The sequence below is a fragment of the Poecile atricapillus genome, chromosome Z (assembly GCF_030490865.1).
Source record: "Poecile atricapillus isolate bPoeAtr1 chromosome Z, bPoeAtr1.hap1, whole genome shotgun sequence".
Taxonomy (NCBI): domain Eukaryota; kingdom Metazoa; phylum Chordata; class Aves; order Passeriformes; family Paridae; genus Poecile; species Poecile atricapillus.
In genome coordinates, this window is record NC_081289.1 from 63,195,253 (window position 1) to 63,213,968 (window position 18,716).

The 18,716-nt window shown below is 40.9% G+C and overlaps 1 protein-coding gene across 2 annotated transcripts; it reads right to left on the minus strand.

Annotated features, from left to right (window-relative positions):
- Positions 1 to 5,638: 5,638 nt before the first annotated feature.
- LOC131573374 (N-acylneuraminate cytidylyltransferase-like) lies at positions 5,639 to 18,492 on the minus strand. Of its 2 annotated transcripts, none has more exons than XM_058827276.1 (8): positions 18,285 to 18,492; positions 15,484 to 15,626; positions 15,112 to 15,267; positions 12,364 to 12,497; positions 11,429 to 11,523; positions 10,594 to 10,765; positions 8,951 to 9,101; positions 5,639 to 8,192 (listed from the first exon to the last, which is right to left on the minus strand). In XM_058827276.1, exons 1-8 carry the CDS (start codon positions 18,443 to 18,445, stop codon positions 7,918 to 7,920), a joined length of 1,287 nt encoding a protein of 428 aa, XP_058683259.1. In that variant the 5' UTR covers positions 18,446 to 18,492; the 3' UTR covers positions 5,639 to 7,917. The 2 variants fall into 2 exon arrangements, with proteins under 2 accessions (XP_058683259.1, XP_058683260.1); XM_058827277.1 differs by lacking the exon at positions 18,285 to 18,492 and adding an exon at positions 17,922 to 18,152.
- Positions 18,493 to 18,716: the final 224 nt, after the last annotated feature.

The following is an 18,716-nucleotide window of genomic DNA, read 5'->3' on the forward strand; positions in this document are numbered from 1 at the left end:
TTTCAGCACCACACACTGGGCAACCGTAAATGCGTTCATTTTCCATTTGATTTTCTTTGTGCAAAATGCTTGTTTTGGTGAGAACTATTTTACTTCCTGCTTCTTGAGCAACAGAACCAATCCACAATGCACAGACAGTGTGGTGGTTTTAGCTCTAGCTAGAATCAGCAGGGTACTTACTCATTTCTTGCTGTGAGATATGGATTAGGAGAAGGGCAAAAGAGGCTCAAAACTAAAAAGGAACAAAGAAAGTTTATTAACAGAAGTACAAGAATAAGAAACCAGAATAAAACTTTCAGAAACCTTTTCTCCCCTTGCCCCCCCCAACCTTTTCCTTTCTCAACTGACACCATAGAGACAAAACCTGGGATGTTAAAGCAGTACCAACCATACAATAGTCTTTTCATCAGTCTCTATGGGAGAGGAGTTTTCTCTTGTCATTCCGTGGAGAGTTCTCCACAAGAAAAACAGTTTCCTGTGACTTTTCATTTCCATGTCTGGCAGCCACCCAGAAAAAACTCTGCCATCATGTTTTTCTTCCATTTTCACATCACTCTAAGGTGTGTTCATGGGCCATGAACTCAAGGGGTATTATTTTAAGGATGAGTAATTCAAAGGCAAAGGCTCTCTTCATCTGTTTCTATGATCATCTCTGGGAACAGAGGTTTTCTCCTTTTCTCCCTTGGGGCAAAGGGTCTTCATCAACTCTCACTTTTCTATCTCTGTTCCAGCATCTCATGGCATTACAGCTACTCCACTATCTGCTTAGCTTCATCAATGGATACCTTTGCTCAGATTCACAGTTTGAATAGCTCATTCCGCCCCAATAGTCTTTCATGAATTAAAGGAGTCATTCAAAACATTATTGTCCATCTCCATGGCCTTCCCAAAAGAGTATTTCAGCTTATTAAAGCATCTCCTCATTCTCCTTCTATCTGAGGCTGACTCCTTCCTTTACTGACCCTGATGTTTCATGTTGTCTCTTTACATGTTGATCACTCTCACTTTCCTCTCTCTGTAGAGGGAATTAAGTCTGCAGGTCTCATCTGGGTAGTGAAAAGGTTAAATCTTGCCCAGATATTGTGGATGCTCATGTGATCTCTGCTGGGGCACCGGCTGGGGCTGTTTGTGATGGAGGCTTTTTCAGTGGCTGTGCTAGGGGAGGGTGGCGAGCATCTCAGCAGCCACGCTAGCACTCAGAGGCCGCTTCCCGACGGCTTCCCCTCCCCCTACTTGGCAGTCTCTGGTGAATCCCAGCAGTGGCAGAATTTCAGCTGAGACAGGGGCTGGCCTATCCTGGCAGCACCACTGTACAGGGCTCAGTGGGCTTCCCGAGGGGGCTCAGCCCCTCTGGAAAGGGGCTCCTGACACCCCACAGTCCCCATCCCCTGCTCGAGAGCTGCTGGGCTCTGGCCCAGCCCCCCTCCTTCCCAGGCTGCATAGGCCGTGGAGGAGCGGGCCAGCCACACCACAGCTCTGTTACCTTTCAAGGCCGGAAAGAAAATGAGCCAAAATTCCTGGGTTTCGGGTTTAAAAGGTGGTATTCACAAAGTGATCTCACTTTTCAGTGGTCCAAAATGCTGTCAATTCTCAGAACTAGCCAGCTATTGGCCTGATCTCAAGCAGAGAAGAAACTCCCAGCAGCCTCTGTCAGATAAATCGCTTCTGTGGATGTTTCCCACTTTTTTCCTAAATGCCAAACTCACAGAGAGCTTAATTCAAACAGCACTTATTTATTTACTCTGCCCTGATAAAACAGATTTTCCAAGAATCAGTTGTCTGTGTCCACATCCCAGGGACTGTTCTACCCCACACATAGTTCCAAGGCAGAACACAGTTCCTATGTGTCCTCTATGTTTGTTTCTGTGTTGCTCCTGAGGTACAGCCTTGTTTCATCAACACTAATCTCCTTCTAGCCACACACTTCACACTTGCCAGGCAGCCCTTTCATTTCATACCTGCTCTGTGCAAGCTAGCATCTAGCTAATGAAATAAAAATAAAAAAAATAAAAATAAAAATAAAAGCCTGCTGATTTTGCAGCTACACAAAGACACAGAAGTTATGGTACTGAGGAGAGCAGGAGAAAAGCCTGTGTGCAGTCCTTTGCCATTTACCAATTCAAAACAGTCTGAGGGAGATGATGCCCTGCTCTATGCAAATAACCATTTGACGTGTTACTTTGCTCTTCTGACATTAAAATCAGTCACTCTTCCCCCAAAATGCCACTGTTGCCCTCCTTTCAGGTGTTGTTCTTCCACTATTAATACGTGGCAAGAGATCAGCTAATAAAAATAATTGAACATTTAATAATAATAATAATAAATAATTGAACATTTCACTTAGAGACTTATTTTTTTCTGGCCCTTTGAGTGTGTGAAAAAAGCCAGAGGGTCCTTGGGGAAGTGAGGTTTGCAAGCGAGTTTAGCAGCACTAAGACTGCTGTAAGCAGCATTTGCACCACACAATGTATGCACATGCAAAAAGTATCATTAATGTCAACATCACATTCACAACATGGAACTGTGTGTGAAGGGACAGAATGAGGACTTGTCTTGTGCATCAAGATAAGGTTGGTAAACAACTCAAACCTACCCATCAGCCAGGGAGGTAACGCTGTGCTGCTCAAAGTACAGTTAGCTCCTGAGCTACTTCAGGGGATGTGGAATTAATTAGTTTACAGCATTGCCTACTGGCTAAATTGAGGATTTACCTAAATTAAAATTTACCCAAAAGAAGGTTTATCAGGACTTAATCAGCAGGTGAATGAAACAGAACTAGGCCATGTGTCTCTGTGCTATCCAAGCTCTGACACCAATGACAGCAGCCTAATTGCAGCAGCCTTAAGGCTTGAGTTCCCTTGCTCCTCAGCAGGAGCAGCAGTAGAGGCACTGCAAGGCACAGGTCCAGTTTGCTCTCCACATTGCCATGCACTGCCTGCAACTTTACCCCCAAATCTCCTGAAACCTCTTGATTTCCATAATAACTCAAATGTGTGCTTTCTTTGAACAAAGTGCTCAAAGTGTTGATATACTGATGTGGTGAGTCAGGACTAGGGCCTCTTTGCTAGTTACCACAACTATTGCCCCAGGTCCTTTAAGAGGCAGCATTCAGAGAATGGAATTGATCCAAAGGTAGATCATAATAAATATATTCAGGAAAACTTAGAAGTTCATTAAATTAAATGAATGGGAGTGTTTTATATTTTTCTAAATTGGGTGTGAGGGGAATGAGGAGTGGCTGAGGGCACTCGGTGTGTTCGGCTGGAGAAGAGCAGACTGAGGTCAGAGCTCACAGCAGTTCTGCAACTTCCTCATGAGGGAAAGAGGAGGGACAGGCCCTAATCTCTGCTCTTTGTGACCAGGGACAGGACCCAGGGAGCGGCTGGAGCTGTCAAGGGAGAGTTAGTGTGGATATCAGGAAAAGGTTCTTCCCCCAGAGGGTGCTGGGGCACTGAACAGGCTCCCCAGGGAATGGTCATGGCCCCAAGGCTGCCAGAGCTCCAGGAGCTTTTGGACAACGTTCTCAGGGATGCACAGGGTGGGATTGTTGGGGTGTCTGTGCAGGGCCAGGAGGTGGACTGATCCTGATGGATCCCTTTTAACTCAGCTTATTCTGTGATTCTGAGGTACTTCATCCCTTTTCAAGCTTTTGTGGACTGTTATTCTATTAACTTTTCCTGATGAATAGAAACACTTCCACTGGGCCTCACTGCTCAGAAGAATCAGTGAGTGGTGACAGATCCCCTCCCAGCTTGAGACTGAACGGCTGTGGACAAAATGTAAACATAAAAAAAAACTTGGGACAGTAAAAACAAAATCCTGCATGGATTTTGTATGAATTCCTACATCCATAAACAGGTGTGCAACTCTATCCTCAGTTAAAAGTGACATCCCTGGAAATGGATATATCTCCTTGTTTAATACAAGAGTAGCCATAACTAGTCCAGATACATTTCAATTTAGGCCAGAAACTTATCTGCAAAGCATGTAAACAATCAGGAAAAATGTGGTACTTTCCAGAATGTTCTCCAAACCTCTGAGTACATTTTGGCCAAAAACTTTTACAGCAATTTACTGTGAGAATCTCTGACTAGTAATGATAGTAGATATATCGATAGTAGTATATAGTATATATATATAGTATATATATATAGATAGTAGTCAGACTACTGCCTATTACTAATAATGACCACTGATTCATCTGGTGTTTCTAATCCAATGTACATAATTCTGTGTGTAGTTTTGCCCTATTTTCATTAATTTTCCAAGATTACATTTGTCCTATTGATAATAGTAATGCCATGTCCTGCTGCTCACTGTGTCAGAGCTACACATTGACATGGAATGAACCACTAACACACATTGCGAAATAAAGATAAAATGCAGTTGGGTATTTCCTACACAAGAAATAGGAGGAAGACTCCAAGGTTCAGAACCAGAACTGTATCAAGTGTCAGACTCATGAAACATGTGGCCAAGGCCTTTTTTAAGTGTTCTGATGTTCATTAAATGTCTGTAACCTATGTCTAACCTTGGAAATCCACGAGCTGCAAATGTGCTGAGGCCATGGAAAAACTGGAAAGCACCACCAAATACAACATGGTAAATTTATATTCCTCAGGCACCTGATTTTGCTCACTGCTAGATCCTTCAGTGGCCTTTCCACGGTTTCCTGTCCTTAATTTTACACATATTTTAATACAACTCCCTTCAGTCCAAAGTGAAGAATCCTTCTTCCAAAGCGAAGAATTCTGAATTGGCTACTGCTGCCACTGAACCTGATTCCTTTCTTCATCCATTTTATCCTCCCACAAACCTTTGGAATGCTACAGACTTTTCAACACAACATAAACAAAACATGCAGTATTCGAGACATATACAAGCCACTGAATTATACAGTGGATTAATTATTTTTATCCTATTTGCTATTTGTTCTTTTTCTAATAATTCCTTTTTCAACTGCTAGCACACACTCCAAACCACTAGATACTTATCTGAGTTATAACTGCTCCATGAAAATGGATATTTTAATTAGGATTGTTTTTCAGTTAAGTCCAGGTTATTTTATATGTATCTTCTCAGTTTCACCAGCCCCTCTATTTACTAAACTGAATAATTCGTTATCATTACCTTCACATTGCTCACTGCTCATTTGCTTTCATGCCTCCCCCAGAGCAGGGGGGTTGCTCTATTAAACCAGAGCCACATCCATAAACATATCTAGTATCAGACATGAGGACAGACCAACCTGTCTCAGAATGAGAGAAACAAACCCACCATCCAAAGATTTTTTCATACAAGTGTATTACTGATAAGTTTTTCTAACCCATTTATGCATCAGGTTCACACATAATGGTGTTTTTTCTTCTGTACAGCATTACTGCTCTGTAATGGTAACAGTTAGGAAGATTGGTCCTGCTGGCTGGAACTAGACTCATGTAAGACATTTCTGGAAAAAGTAAATAGTGTTTTAATACCACACTAACAGAAAAAAAAATATAATTAAAACAAAAAAACTTCCCCCACCCCAGGCTCTGGAAAAAATAGTTACCTAAAATGTGTTTAAAAGTTTAAAAGGTTTAAAAGTCTTAAAAACTTGAAATCTGCAAGTATTAAAACATATGATGACTTCAAAAGGTTGAGATATATGTGATTCATATTGATTTGAAAGGACTCAAGGCCAGAACTTGTTGCATTACCTAACAGGAGCTGAAGAGGAAGATAAACTGAGTAGAAGAAAGAGCAGATAAATAAATGGAGTCAGAAGTAGGTGAAGGTGTGCATGTGATTAATTTGAGCATTAAATCTGTCCACCTTTGCCATCATAAATCGTTTGTGTGGCACATGAACTTGGGAGTGTATGATTTGCAGTGCAGAAATTCAGCACAATCCAGCCCATAACCATTCTCTGCTTAAAAGACTAGAGAAATCTGTTTATTTAAAATAAAATTTGAGGTAATCAGCTATTTTTTGTAATAGCTTATTACAAATGTTTACATAAGTTCCTTTTTTTCCTTTTCACATAATCATGACTGAACAGCCCACATTACCTAAGATCTTCTTTAGAATACTTTAGGTTAATTAAAGCAAAAAAACCAAGCGCTCACATGGCCAAAAGGTGATCTCAAAATTAGCTTAGAATAACAAAAGTGACCATTGAAAGATACTCTGAATGAGTAATGCCCCTCTAACCAAAGGCAGTTGTGGTGTCACATGTACTGGAGCAGGCCTTGGAAAAATATTCTACATATTTGAACCTTTCCTGGGACTTAGGATTTCACCTCTAAGGTGACAGACTTACCCTCACTGTCTCTGCCTCTCTGACCCCTAAATCCTTCATATGATTGAGGCTCTTCTATAAAATCAAGAGGAGTAATTAAGGCATCCCTCTTCCTACTCTATAATTAGGCTTTCCACTACAATGTGGGCAATACAAATCTGAACCTTTCAGGCAGCAGATCCTGCATATCCCATATCTTTTTTGGTAAACAGTCTCTAGAGCTTTTATCCTTCATATTCTTCCCCATGTAAGATTATACCATGTTCTCCTAAACAAGAATCCATTGAAGTGAAAACACTGATGTCCAAAATGCAGCTCTCCTCTCATTGAAGTCCATGGGATTTATCCAGCACAGGAACCCTATGGCGTGACTGAAAGGAGACACTTAAATTTAGGTGACTGAGAGCTGATTAGTATAGTAAACTGTAGATAGGCAGTAAATAATTTCAGTTCAACATTTTGCTTTCTGAAAGGAAGTAAACACAAAGTTTATCTGAGGTCAATGTATCAGGTGATATACTGGGAGTATAACTATTTACACAACACAATATTTAGCAGAGAAGCAAAATAAAATAACAAGCAATTATCATTCATGTAACTTGTAATTGCCCGTGTACCATGGTTATTTGTACTTTTTAGCATACCCCAAACCAGAACTTGACTCTGATACATATTACTGTATTTGTAATGTACAATACAAATCTTATTTTCAATAAATACAAGCATGTGAGCTTTAACATGCTAAAAGTACTCTGCTTACATATTTTATATAAACCCACATCAACCATGGTTTGGTGTTTCCTTTTTTTTTTTAAAAACAGCAGCTATTTTTCCATACAATAAACTTGAAGACTTTAATTTGGCTTTAATTCACTTATGTTGCAATAAAGTCTTCATAGAAAGAAACTGAGTTTCTGCAAAGATCTCAAAGACAACAGGAAATTTAACTCCAAATTTGGCAAAATATTAATTTAGGCACGTCAATTAAACCCAAAATAAACAGATTCCAAGAGGCACAATTCCAAATGTGATTTAATTATTTATAAGCTGAAAACTGAACACATGCTAAAGTGCTTTTTTAAACAAATATTAAATTGTTTTACAGTAATTGTGTTGTATTTTAAAAATAGAGGAGGAAGTTTTATTGATAGTATTTTAAACCTGACCTCTCCAGCATATGTTAAAACTCTTCTTTGCTAAGGACAAAGCCTGTAAAATGTAATCACACAACCACAACACCATGCATTTCATAAAAGAAATGCAAACCACATGAGCAAAACTGACAGAAGTTTTGGTTTTTCTAAGCCTGAATTACAAATCTTCAAGTCATGCAAAATCATTGATCCCTGAAAACATTCAGATTATGAAATAAAGATGCATCATTCCTGCAGGACAGGTGTGATGATTTAGAGTAGATTTTCAGGGAACTCTCTTTTGCAGCATTCCTCCCATTGCACTTAAATGGCTTTTAAAATCATCATGGAGATGATCATATTCTCAGCATATAATCATGAATGTGAGACCTGGAATTAGAGGGAGACATCTTTTTAACTCTACTGTGCTGTAAAGTTTGAAAGGTAAGCATTCCTTTGGGATATGGATGCAATGAGGAAGAAAAGCAGGATTGATCAACGGCATTACTCTTTTTCCATCAGTTCCTTATTTCCTTTCCTGCTGTTCTCATTTCTTCCCATTTCCTTTCCTGCTGAGCTGATTTCTTCCAGTTGCTTCCTTGCAGAGTTCACTTTCTCTAAGAGCAGGAATATGTGTTCTGCAAACTCCCGCACAGCTCCACAGCCACCTCTGCTCTTACAGATGTAACCAGCAGCCTTCTGCGCCGCAGCACAGGCATCAGCAGGCACACCACTCATGCCTGCCTGCTTCAGGCACTCCACCTCTGACTCCTCATTTCCTATGGAAGAAGATGACAGGCAAGGCCAAATATCACAGAAGGGAAATAATCAGTATTTTTCTCAGTGTTTTTCTGTGAAAGCATTGATCTGGTTTTTGAAATTTGTTTTTTGTGGGTTTTTTGTCACAATGTTCATCTCAGAAGCTCAACAGCACTTTGCACATGTATGTCAATTGTTGGAAAATTTTGGTGATCTATGTAAATGCTGATCACACTTCACAATCTTTAGGCAAGAGAACAGTGCTTCTAAGAGCAGTAAAATTATGTCAGCAGCTGAATAAGCATTGGCAGGACTCTGCACTTAACCTGTCACTGAAATACAGTTTAGCACAGAACCGCATGGCTTTCAGTTCTAATTCTGTCAATTTCTGATTACCATCTATAACGTAATCTATACAATATCCCTCTGAAATGAACTAGAATCAGTTCAAAACTGTCAGCTCTAAGTATATGCTTATCAACATTTTGAAATCAAAATGTTTCCTAAAGACAAAAGCTTTTCTATATCCCACTGGAAAACCAGTGAAGACTTCCCTTACCAAATTACACAGATTCATCAATGTCTGTAACATTTAGATTGTACCCTAACAGGCCTAAAAGTACCTGCTTTTGATGACTCTGTGCTGCAATGTGCACAGCAATCCCATTAAATTTGGTGTATTTACAAAGAGAAAAGTGGTTTGAATCTCAGTAGCAGTACAAAGATTCTATTTGTCTATACTATTTAAATTAAATAAACCAAAAGAAAAGGAACTGACCTAAGTAAGCCACCTCTTTCCAGCTCAAGCCCATGTCTTCCTGCCAATCCTTCAGAACCTGCAGTTTATTTGTTACATTGACTTTTGCTACACATCCCAGCTGCATGGCTGACAGTGTTTTTGAGCAGTCTCTGTCAGAGATGAGTCGAACCTATTGAAATAAAATTAGAGTAAGTTCTACATCTGAAGAAATAGAAAGAGATATAAGTTGATTTACTGTTACAAAATAAAGCAGTTTTGCTTGTAGAACCTCTCTCAGGTACCAGAAAAGCGTTGAATGATGGATTTTCAGAACTCAGAGCAGAAGTGATTAGCATCCAAAACCAAACAGTCTTGAGGTTCCTTTAGGAAAGTGAAATGCCTTTCTGCAGCCCTCCCTGATGTTCAAAAACAGTTTACATTTGTCTTTTGAAATGCAACATGTACTAAATATCACTGTATGGTGGCATAGTGACTGTCTAGTGCAGTATGATCTTAGTAAGTTACAGGGTGGAATGAGAAAATTCCCAAGAAAGATTTCTGAAATATTTGACAAAGTAGAATATGAAGTTTTTTCCTTGGCCCCTCTATTTAATAACATAATGTTATTTATAGCAGCATTTTAGAGCATCAAAACAACATTACACAGACTGAAGCAGCACAGCACATTTATCTCTGGAAGTTAATTCCAAGTATGAAGTTTCAGGAATGATGCACAAGGTAAGCTAAAACCAGAAGATAATTGCAGCAGGGTTTTTAGAAATCTCAGATGCAAATCCTTCAGGTTTTCTGTCGAAGATGTAGACATGCTTATCTTCCCTAATTGCTTTTAAATACAAACAAATGCTTGGCACTGATTTTAAGTACAGAAGGAAGAGAAGTGGAGCACAAGGCATGATTGTATCAGCAACGTATACTAGAAATAAAGTGCAGCACGAAGACCTAGAGGCTTTTAATGAAACATTCCAAGTCAAAGAAGGTATGGAAATGGGCTCCTACAGGTAACAAAACAGTGATTACAAGCTTCCTACCCCTCTGGCTTCCCAGAAAATGAAGGTGAGGGACTGCTGAAAAAACGTCTACTCCATTCCACAGGAGTGGGCTCTGGGGTGACCTAAAGGCAGCCTTCCAGAGCCTGAAGGGAGCCCACAGGAAAGATGGAGAGAGATTCTTTATAAGGGCCTGAAGTGACAGAACAAGGGGGAACAGCTTCACACTGGCAGAAAGGAGGTATGAGGAAGAAATTCTTTGCTGTGAGGGTGGGGAGACCCTGGCACATGTTGCCCAGAGAAGCTGTGGATACCTCATCCCTGGAAGTGATCAAGGCCAGGCTGGATGGGGCTCTGAGCAACCTGGGATAGTAGAAGGTGTCCCTGCCCTGGCAGAGGGGTTAGAACAAGATAATTTTTAAGGTTCAGCCCAGGCATGATTCAGTGAAATGGAGAAAGAGCTGCAATTACTGTGATTGAGAACTTTCTCAAAACACTTATTTTCCTCTGAGGGTTCTGGGGATAACATTTGTCCCAACAAATATATTATGCTGCTTGATCACAAATACTGTGAAACAACCTTGACTTCTATGCTGCAAGAATATAATTTTTTAGAATCTTTTCATATGCAGGTTACATGAGACATGCAGGCTCACTCTTCAGAACAGCACTTACCTGAATTCCTCTTTTCTTTAACAGATCAATGCCAACAGTATCTCTGTAATCGTAGGAGACCATTTCCTTGTGATCTTCTGTCACATAAATGCGACCATCAGTCAGGCATCCATCAATACTGCAAACCAAGAGCTTCACCTCTTTTAGTGGCTCTTTGCCAAAATATCCAAAGCTAGACAAAGAAATTATCTTTTTAGGATGGAAGGTTTTACACACTCCAAAACCCCAAATATTTCCCATACAGCTGTAACCTTCAGACAGAAGGGTCAGCTTCGAAATTCTTTTCCAATGTTTTTTCTCATCATCATCATTCTCCAGCTACACTGTTCCTCTTCAAAGAAAGGAACAGAACCATCCAAAAGATAGCTCATTTAAGTCATCAGTTTAAAAATTAGGATGAAAAAGACATAGAAAATATACTCCATTCTCAACCATTATTTCCTTAGAGCAGCTGCAAAGAAAAGGCAGCTGGTGATGTGGAATCAGCTCATGCCCTCTACAAACACTTCCATTCCTGGGCATCAGTTACAGTCGTCAGGAGCATGGATATCTGGGGCACCTCAGCTGGGAAAGCCAGAGATGATGCTAACATCTCACTGTTGAGGTATAGTGGGGCTTACACTCTTCACCAAACTGAACTTTAAGGAAAAAAACAAACTATCGAAATCCCACCATGTAACAAAGGTAATTTGGTTGATTTCAACAGAGATAGAAAAAAATGCTGCGCAGAAATAAAACTGCCCAATTCTCTATGATCTCCATTGCTTACATTCCATACATTATGAATTCCATACATTATGCATCAAAGAAATAAGGGAATAAAAAGAGCTTTTACCTCAACACTCTCTGCTCTGCAATAGGCCAGTCAATGTCTATATCAATATCCACACTGTGCTCTGCACGCATTTCGTAATATGCCATTTTACCACCCTGAAGGAAATAAAACCCACACAAAATTTCTGCTTGAGTCAACACAAACACAAAACTATGATTTAGCACCATGCAATGAAAGCCAGATGCCTGGTTACACAGTGGCCACCATGGCTTATATGAAAGTGAACCATCAATTATGTTTTTGCCAGTAACACAGAACCATTTGAAGGAACCCTCTGCAGGGTTAACAACTATTTCCATTTTACAGCTAGAGAAAAGTGTGCAAGATGTTATCCATTGTAGCAATTACTTCACACTAATTCCACTAGATATTTTAATCAGGAAAACAGTAATACCTTCAGGATTTGCTTAGGAAGACTGATTATTTTTTGCTTACTGTTACTTAATTTTCAATGAGAAAATATCCACCACACCCCAGTGTTGTTCTGTATCACTACATTGGGATGTAAACAGATTGGGAAAGGGAAAAAGACTGTTACAGTAAAACATTGGCATAAGATTAAACGGGCTGAAAATACAAATTTACAGATTATGACAAGGCTCTGACACTGCATGAAGCTCAGTTTCACACCCTTAGTGGCAGGAAGATTAATTCAGATACACTGGTGAACTCATGCAAAACTCAATTCAGTATTGTATTGGTTTAGGGTTATAGGTATATAATACATTTATTTGCATAAATTTATTTGCTATGGAGGATGCTGTTACTGAAACTGTTTTAGCTATAACTAGCCCTGCTAAGTTACAAATAATTAGCAGACTGTTCTGAGGTCACACTGACTCAGTGTCATACAAAACAGAGTATTAAATTCAAAGCCCTCTAGAGCAAGAGTGGATGTGTTATTCTAAAGAGCATGAAAAACCAAAAGCACTGACCTGCAAATAGCCTTTCTCAATCAGATGTCTCTTGGCAAAATAAAATGAGCCATTTTCATAGAGCTCCCCAGGCCAGTCTTGCCTCCGGTACCGCTTTGCTGGATTCAGGTTTTGGGGTTCTGTCATCTTGTTTTCTGTTAACAGAGGAAAAAAAAAGTCAAAATAAGCTTTAAATAATCCCTGTTCAGTGTCACTTAACATCCTAAATAACTTTCTGTTGAAAAATTAAGGGCATAATTCAGACACCAACTTCTCTCATTATTGCCTCTTGTTGTTAACTTTATGAAGAATCACAGAATGGTTTGGGTTGGAAGGGACCTTAAAGATGATGGGCAGGGACATCTTCCACTATCCTGGGTTGCTCAGAGCTCCATCCAGCCTGGCCTGGAACACTTCTAGGGATGCAGCATCCACAACTTCTCTAGGGAATCACTGAATTACTTCTCTTTCTTGGAACTGTGGATAAACTGGAGGACTACTCTGTATGCCTAGCAGTGGAAAAGGAAATTTTTCATTACCACTTTAGGAAAAAAAAACCAAAACCAACTAAACAAAAATAACAACAAAAGCCCAAGAGGTTATTTGCTTCAAAACTGGTTCCTACAAGGAGTAGGAGGGACATTCTTCCAGACTGTCCTTGCCAATGTGGAAGAAATACTATTCCTGTACTCCCTCTCCCAGTGCACACAGGAATCCCTGACTGCAACTGATACTTGAAAGGACCAACCTGAAATCTGGAAGGTGAAAAAAGAGCATACGTGAATAACTTCTGCCTGTGAAAACACCTTGACACTTCTCCAAAATATATCTTATTTAAAGATATGCATTATGTTAACTCTTCATAAGCAGTTTAATCAGTGTCCACAAATAAACAAGCAGCTGTCTGCACAAATACCATCCCAAAAGATCCCATATTATTACCAATGACAGTTGTACATGCAGCAGAAACTGAACCAGGGACCAGAGACTTTTGTCCTTAAGCCCTTTCAATCCAGATGCATAAAGCAGCTAAAATTCACCAGTCTCATGATCCAGTAACCATGGAAAAGTTAAGAGGGCATTTTCAAACACCCAAAACACCCTGAGGCTTTAGTAGATACAGACACACCTTGTGCTTCATAACTAACTAAAGCTTTGTGCTCACTGAAGTAAACATTTTCAGTCGGAGAGAAACACCTTCCTCTTTCAGTGTTTATCAATATTAAACCTTAATGCAGAAGAAGTAACAGAACTACACAGAAAAAAAAACTAAACATGAAATTCTTTTAGCATAATTGGTACTCTAAAGCCACATGGAAAAATAAAAAGAAGAAAAAACATTGTATAATATTGCTGTGAATCACTGTCACCTGAAACACCACACTCCTGAAAGGCCATTTGCTTTTTTCCTTAAGCTGCTCATGTTGGCACAATGTGTTTCCAGCTCTCCTCAGTCCTTGCAGTTGAATGATTTCTCATATCTCACCACATTAAAAACATTTTGATGTCATTTTATGCTGAAGAATTACCTGTTTTTTTAGGTAAGCCTTGAGGCATTCTTATTTAACAATCTGCTTATGGCATACAACCACTTCAGGAAGCCACATGTCACATCCACATGAGATTCATTCTTTCACATTTGTCCCTTCCAGCATCTCAAGATGTGCATGTGGCTTCCTAAACTGCAATCCACAGAATCCTGAAATTGCTACCCATGATTTTATAGTCCTCTTAATATTGCACAGTGTCACTTATTCCTCCTCTTATGAGGAACAATGACAGTGTTCAAGTGTTTGTTCTAAACAAAGGCTTAGCTTTTATTCCAACTTACCTCTCAGATCAAGCTTCATTTATTACACATGCTCTTTTACAGCATGATGCTTTCTAAACTCACAAAAAACAAATTCATCTGAAGCAATTTATATCTCAACAGAGTAACTGTAATGCCTGAGTAACTTTCATTAAAAAGCAAACAAAAAAAATCCCAAGAAGCAAACTCAACCCAAAACACCAGTATGACAATACCTGAAATAACCATTTTTAAAGATGAAGAAAAAAATTTCTGCTTTAACCATAGAAAGAAAGCCAACATACATAATGTATGGAATAGCTCTTTGTACCAGGACAAAAGGTGCTTTATGGCTAAACCAAGGTACAGTCTTTATTTGTAAAATTTCAGCCTTTGGTCATCTTGGCCACTGTAGCTGAGAGGCATATTTTCTCTACGAAAACCAGTCACATTTTTCTGGATAAGCTAACCAACATGAGTTCAGCCCTCATGACTCAAAGGCATTTTGCAAAGCAACACAAGTCAGCAGCCAAATTATCACGATGAAACAAAGCCTAAGTCTCCAGGCCAAGAGACTGTCATTCCATCCTCACCAAGATTTATCTTGCATTATTGGTCATTTGTTAGCTACTGCATAGCTAACAAGCAATTTTCTAGTTAGGACATCAGTGTCATGTCTGAATACACGTGAATACCCACTAGGAAGAAGTTAACATACAAGGTTTTTTTTGGAACTGTATCTTCAGCCTAGACAAGCTAATATAATTTAAATTTCTACAGAACAGTTACAGAAAGGCTGAGCAATACTCAGTAATATCAAGACACCAGTGCTTGGAAGGAATCTCTAAGCCCTCACAAAACTCAGAGAGAACTCAGTCCATGCCTCAGATATCACTTCCTAAAATAGCATAGGTATGAAAAGCAAGAATTTGAGGGGAAAAAAAAACGTATAACTGTAACCAGAAACATCTAAATATTACCTCCTTTCTTTACCTCACTCCATCTGAATTGATGCCGCCTGACAACAGAGAAGACAGAATCAAACCCCTCCTTCTGGATCAGATCTGCTACTTTTATAAGGTCACTGGGATGTAAACAGGGAGATGTTGCTTGAATATTTCCTACAATATCAACCTCTAAAGAAAAATAAAGAGATATTTATGAAATAATTCATGTCTTTAGTAACACAACTGCAAAGTGTGGTATGAGTAGGTACCACACAACAACAACAAAAAAAGAAGAATCTTTCTAGATTTATATACTCAATGCTTTACTTATTTTTCTAAATAATAAGTGCATCATCCCTCTGGGGCTACAAAATAAAAGCTCAGCATATTTCATCCCTGATTTACCATGATGATGATTGAGAAACTCTGTGATGGCTTCTAGAGAAGTTGAGGAGTCTTGAGAGACTTCAGGGCTTCTGCGATGGACTTGAGCACCAAACTGCTTCGCAATCTTCTCGATCTCATCGTGGTCTGTGGAAACCCATATGCTGTTGGCAGACAGTAACAGAAATTAATACAAAGAATAAATCCCACCATTGTTCACTTGCCTGTTGTAACTTAACCTGAAAAAAAACCCCAGCTTGTTAATGTCTCTACTATACCTTGCAATGAAAGGAACTTGTTCTTGTATTTGTGTTAATAAAACTATCACAGTCAGCCCAACAAGCAGCTTTTAACAATGGGAGTAAAACATACACATTTACCTGAGTGTAAAAAGCTGAATCTTGAGTTGCATTCCATGCAGGAAGCTTAGGCAACATAAAATTTAAAAGTACTACCAGAAAAATCCAGCGTCAGCACAAAGAATTTGTTAGGCCTGTTAACAGATCAATGAATTGTGAATGGGTTGGATGTAGCATTCAGAATCATGTAAGAGTTTAGTCTACAACAAGCAAAACTGCCACAAAGTTAAAAGATTAGCTTATGCTGCAAGCGTGTTAAAATGTGTTAACTGGGTTCCATACAATCCCAGAGAAGGAGCTGTTCCAATTCCATGTGCTTTGGCACAGAAAACTTCCAGAACTGGTAATGCAAGATTGCGACTGCCCAGGTAAACTAAACATTTACAAAAGGAAGGGCTAATTCAGAGTATCACGTGATGACAAACACTGAACAACTGTGAAGCCACTGCTGTCATCATTGTGACAAAAAAGCATGAGAGGTGCAAAAACAAAAGCTATGGAAAGTCACTCTTCGTCTCTCACCAGTGCTGGCATTCTCAGTGCACTGTCCACAGCAAATGGTACTGCAGTTAACACTTCCTCTTCCAAACTCATTGTGGGATGATCAGAAGAAAAATATGTGTGACAGCAACAGAAATGTCAAGTCACACCCACAAGAACAAATACACAAGAGGTGTTTTCCAGAAACTGCTTTGGGATGGTGAACTTAAATACACACTCCCCATTCAACCATCGAAGTTGTGTTGTGTAACAGGTACCCTGCACAAAGTTCCAAAAGGTGACTAGGCAAACCTGTCCACCTACTGCACCTGCCATGCCTCAAAGTCAGGCTACACAACCCTGACTGGCTTCCTGTTGGGAAAATTCAGATGCCAAACAGAAGCCACAGCAGGTCATTCACCAATATAGATTCACAATTATTAAGAAATTATCAGTAACCTTGGTCAGAAGTGTTCTTGTCTGTTTCTTTATTAAAAACAAAACATTTTCAAATACAGCAAGAAACATTTTCCAGGCTACATAATGATAGAGCAGCTATGAGATACAGAGTGCTCTGGATCTAACCGGGCTACACTTCTACTTAATTTGCTCTGAGCATTATGCTGCAGGTTTGCACATCTGCCCCTAAGTGTGCTATGCACTAAGCACATCCTAACCATGGCTTTAATTATCAGCAAATGTGTAGAAAATACGCAGTCTTGCTCCTGCAGAAAAACCTGTAATGCCTCTATTCTCAAGACCAACAACACACATCTAGCTTCTAGATGTGTTTCTATCTAGCTCTAATTATTGCTATCAAAGTTGCAGGCACTTGGGGACCAACTGAGCTTCTCTTCTGTGTCACATGGGCACACAAGATTCTCTCCTGAAACTTGACATTTGAATGAGACTGCTTCTGATGTGCTGTGTCCAGCTGTGAAGCCCTGACACCAAAAAGGAAAACAGGAGCACATTCAGCAGGAGCCAGCACAATGACTGGGCCTGGGACCACACATATGCCAGGAGATGCTGACAGAGACATCTCAGCAAGGAGATGATTTCACTGCTGTCTTCACTGCTGGGCAGGTAGAGAGAAAATAAGGAAGATTTTTCTGGGTGAATGCAGTTAAAGGAACAGAAGAGCTGTGGGGTCTCCATCCTTGGAGATCCCAAGCTCAGTGCATGCTGTCCTGAGTACCCAGATGACCATGAATCAAAGTCATCTTGTGCTTCAGCAGTTCACAGGATATCATCTCCAGCCAGGCAGTCCCATTTAATGAGGATGTCTTAATAAAGCAAACCCATCAATATTTTTACAGTCAAACATCACCAGCTAGTCACCACCCAACCATGCATCAGAACAACTTTAATTTCAAATTACTATGTTGTAAGACTTTAATTCCTTTATTCCTCTGCTGCTCACCCTCAGCAGGAAGGGACAGCTGAGTTCCTGGCAGGGTGCTTGCCTTGCCTGACCCTTAACCTGGTGCCCCAGTAACTGCATCCCCTTGTCTTAAGTGAGGATCAATCCTGCCTCATTGGCAGAGTCATAGCATGGGTCAGACCGGAAGGAACCACAGCGGGTCATCTGTTCCCACCTCCCTGCTCTAGCAGGATCACCTGCCAGGTGAGCAAGTTGTACAGAATTCCATCCAGGCAGCTTTTGAGTATCTCCACGGAGGGAGATTCCACACAGGGCAGCCTGTTCCAGTAAAGAAGCTCTTCCTCAAGTCCAGGTGGAACTTCCTGGGCATTGGTTCCTGCCCAGTTCCCGACGCTTCTCCTGTCCCACTGCTGGGCCCCAAGGAGCAGAGCCTGATCCCTGCTCTAAGTCCTCCTTGCAGACACTGACAGTCACCCCGAAGACCCTCTTGATGAAACGGCGGCTTCCCCCAACCCCTCCCTACGCCAGGGTCCCTCGGCACCTTCACTCCGAACCAGAACACTCCAGGGGAAGGGTAGACGGAAGCGGCGCATGCGCACCTGTGGAAGACGCCGGCGTCGATGGCGGCGCGCAGCACCCAGCCGATGAGCGGCACCCCCGCCAGCAGCTTGATGTTCTTCAGCGGGATCCCCTTGCTGCCGCCCCGCGCCAGCACCAACGCGGCCAGATGGGGCTGCGCCCGCCCCTCGCCTGCATTCATGGCCGTGTCTCTGTCCCTGTCCCGCTCCGCTCCTCTCCCGCCGCGCCCTGCCACGCGCACGGACCGTCCCCCCGGGGCATGCCGGGAAATGTAGTCCTGCGCTGCCGCGCATGCGTGTGCGGAGAGCGGCAGAAGGAGGCCGAGGGGACAGCGAAGGAGGCGCCATGTGGGGGACTCCGGGGAGTGGGGTGGGGAAGTTACCCTCTTTTAGGGAGGACAGGATGCTCTTCTGGCATAAGGTGGCCCACAAAGCCCGGTCTTCGTGGCTCCT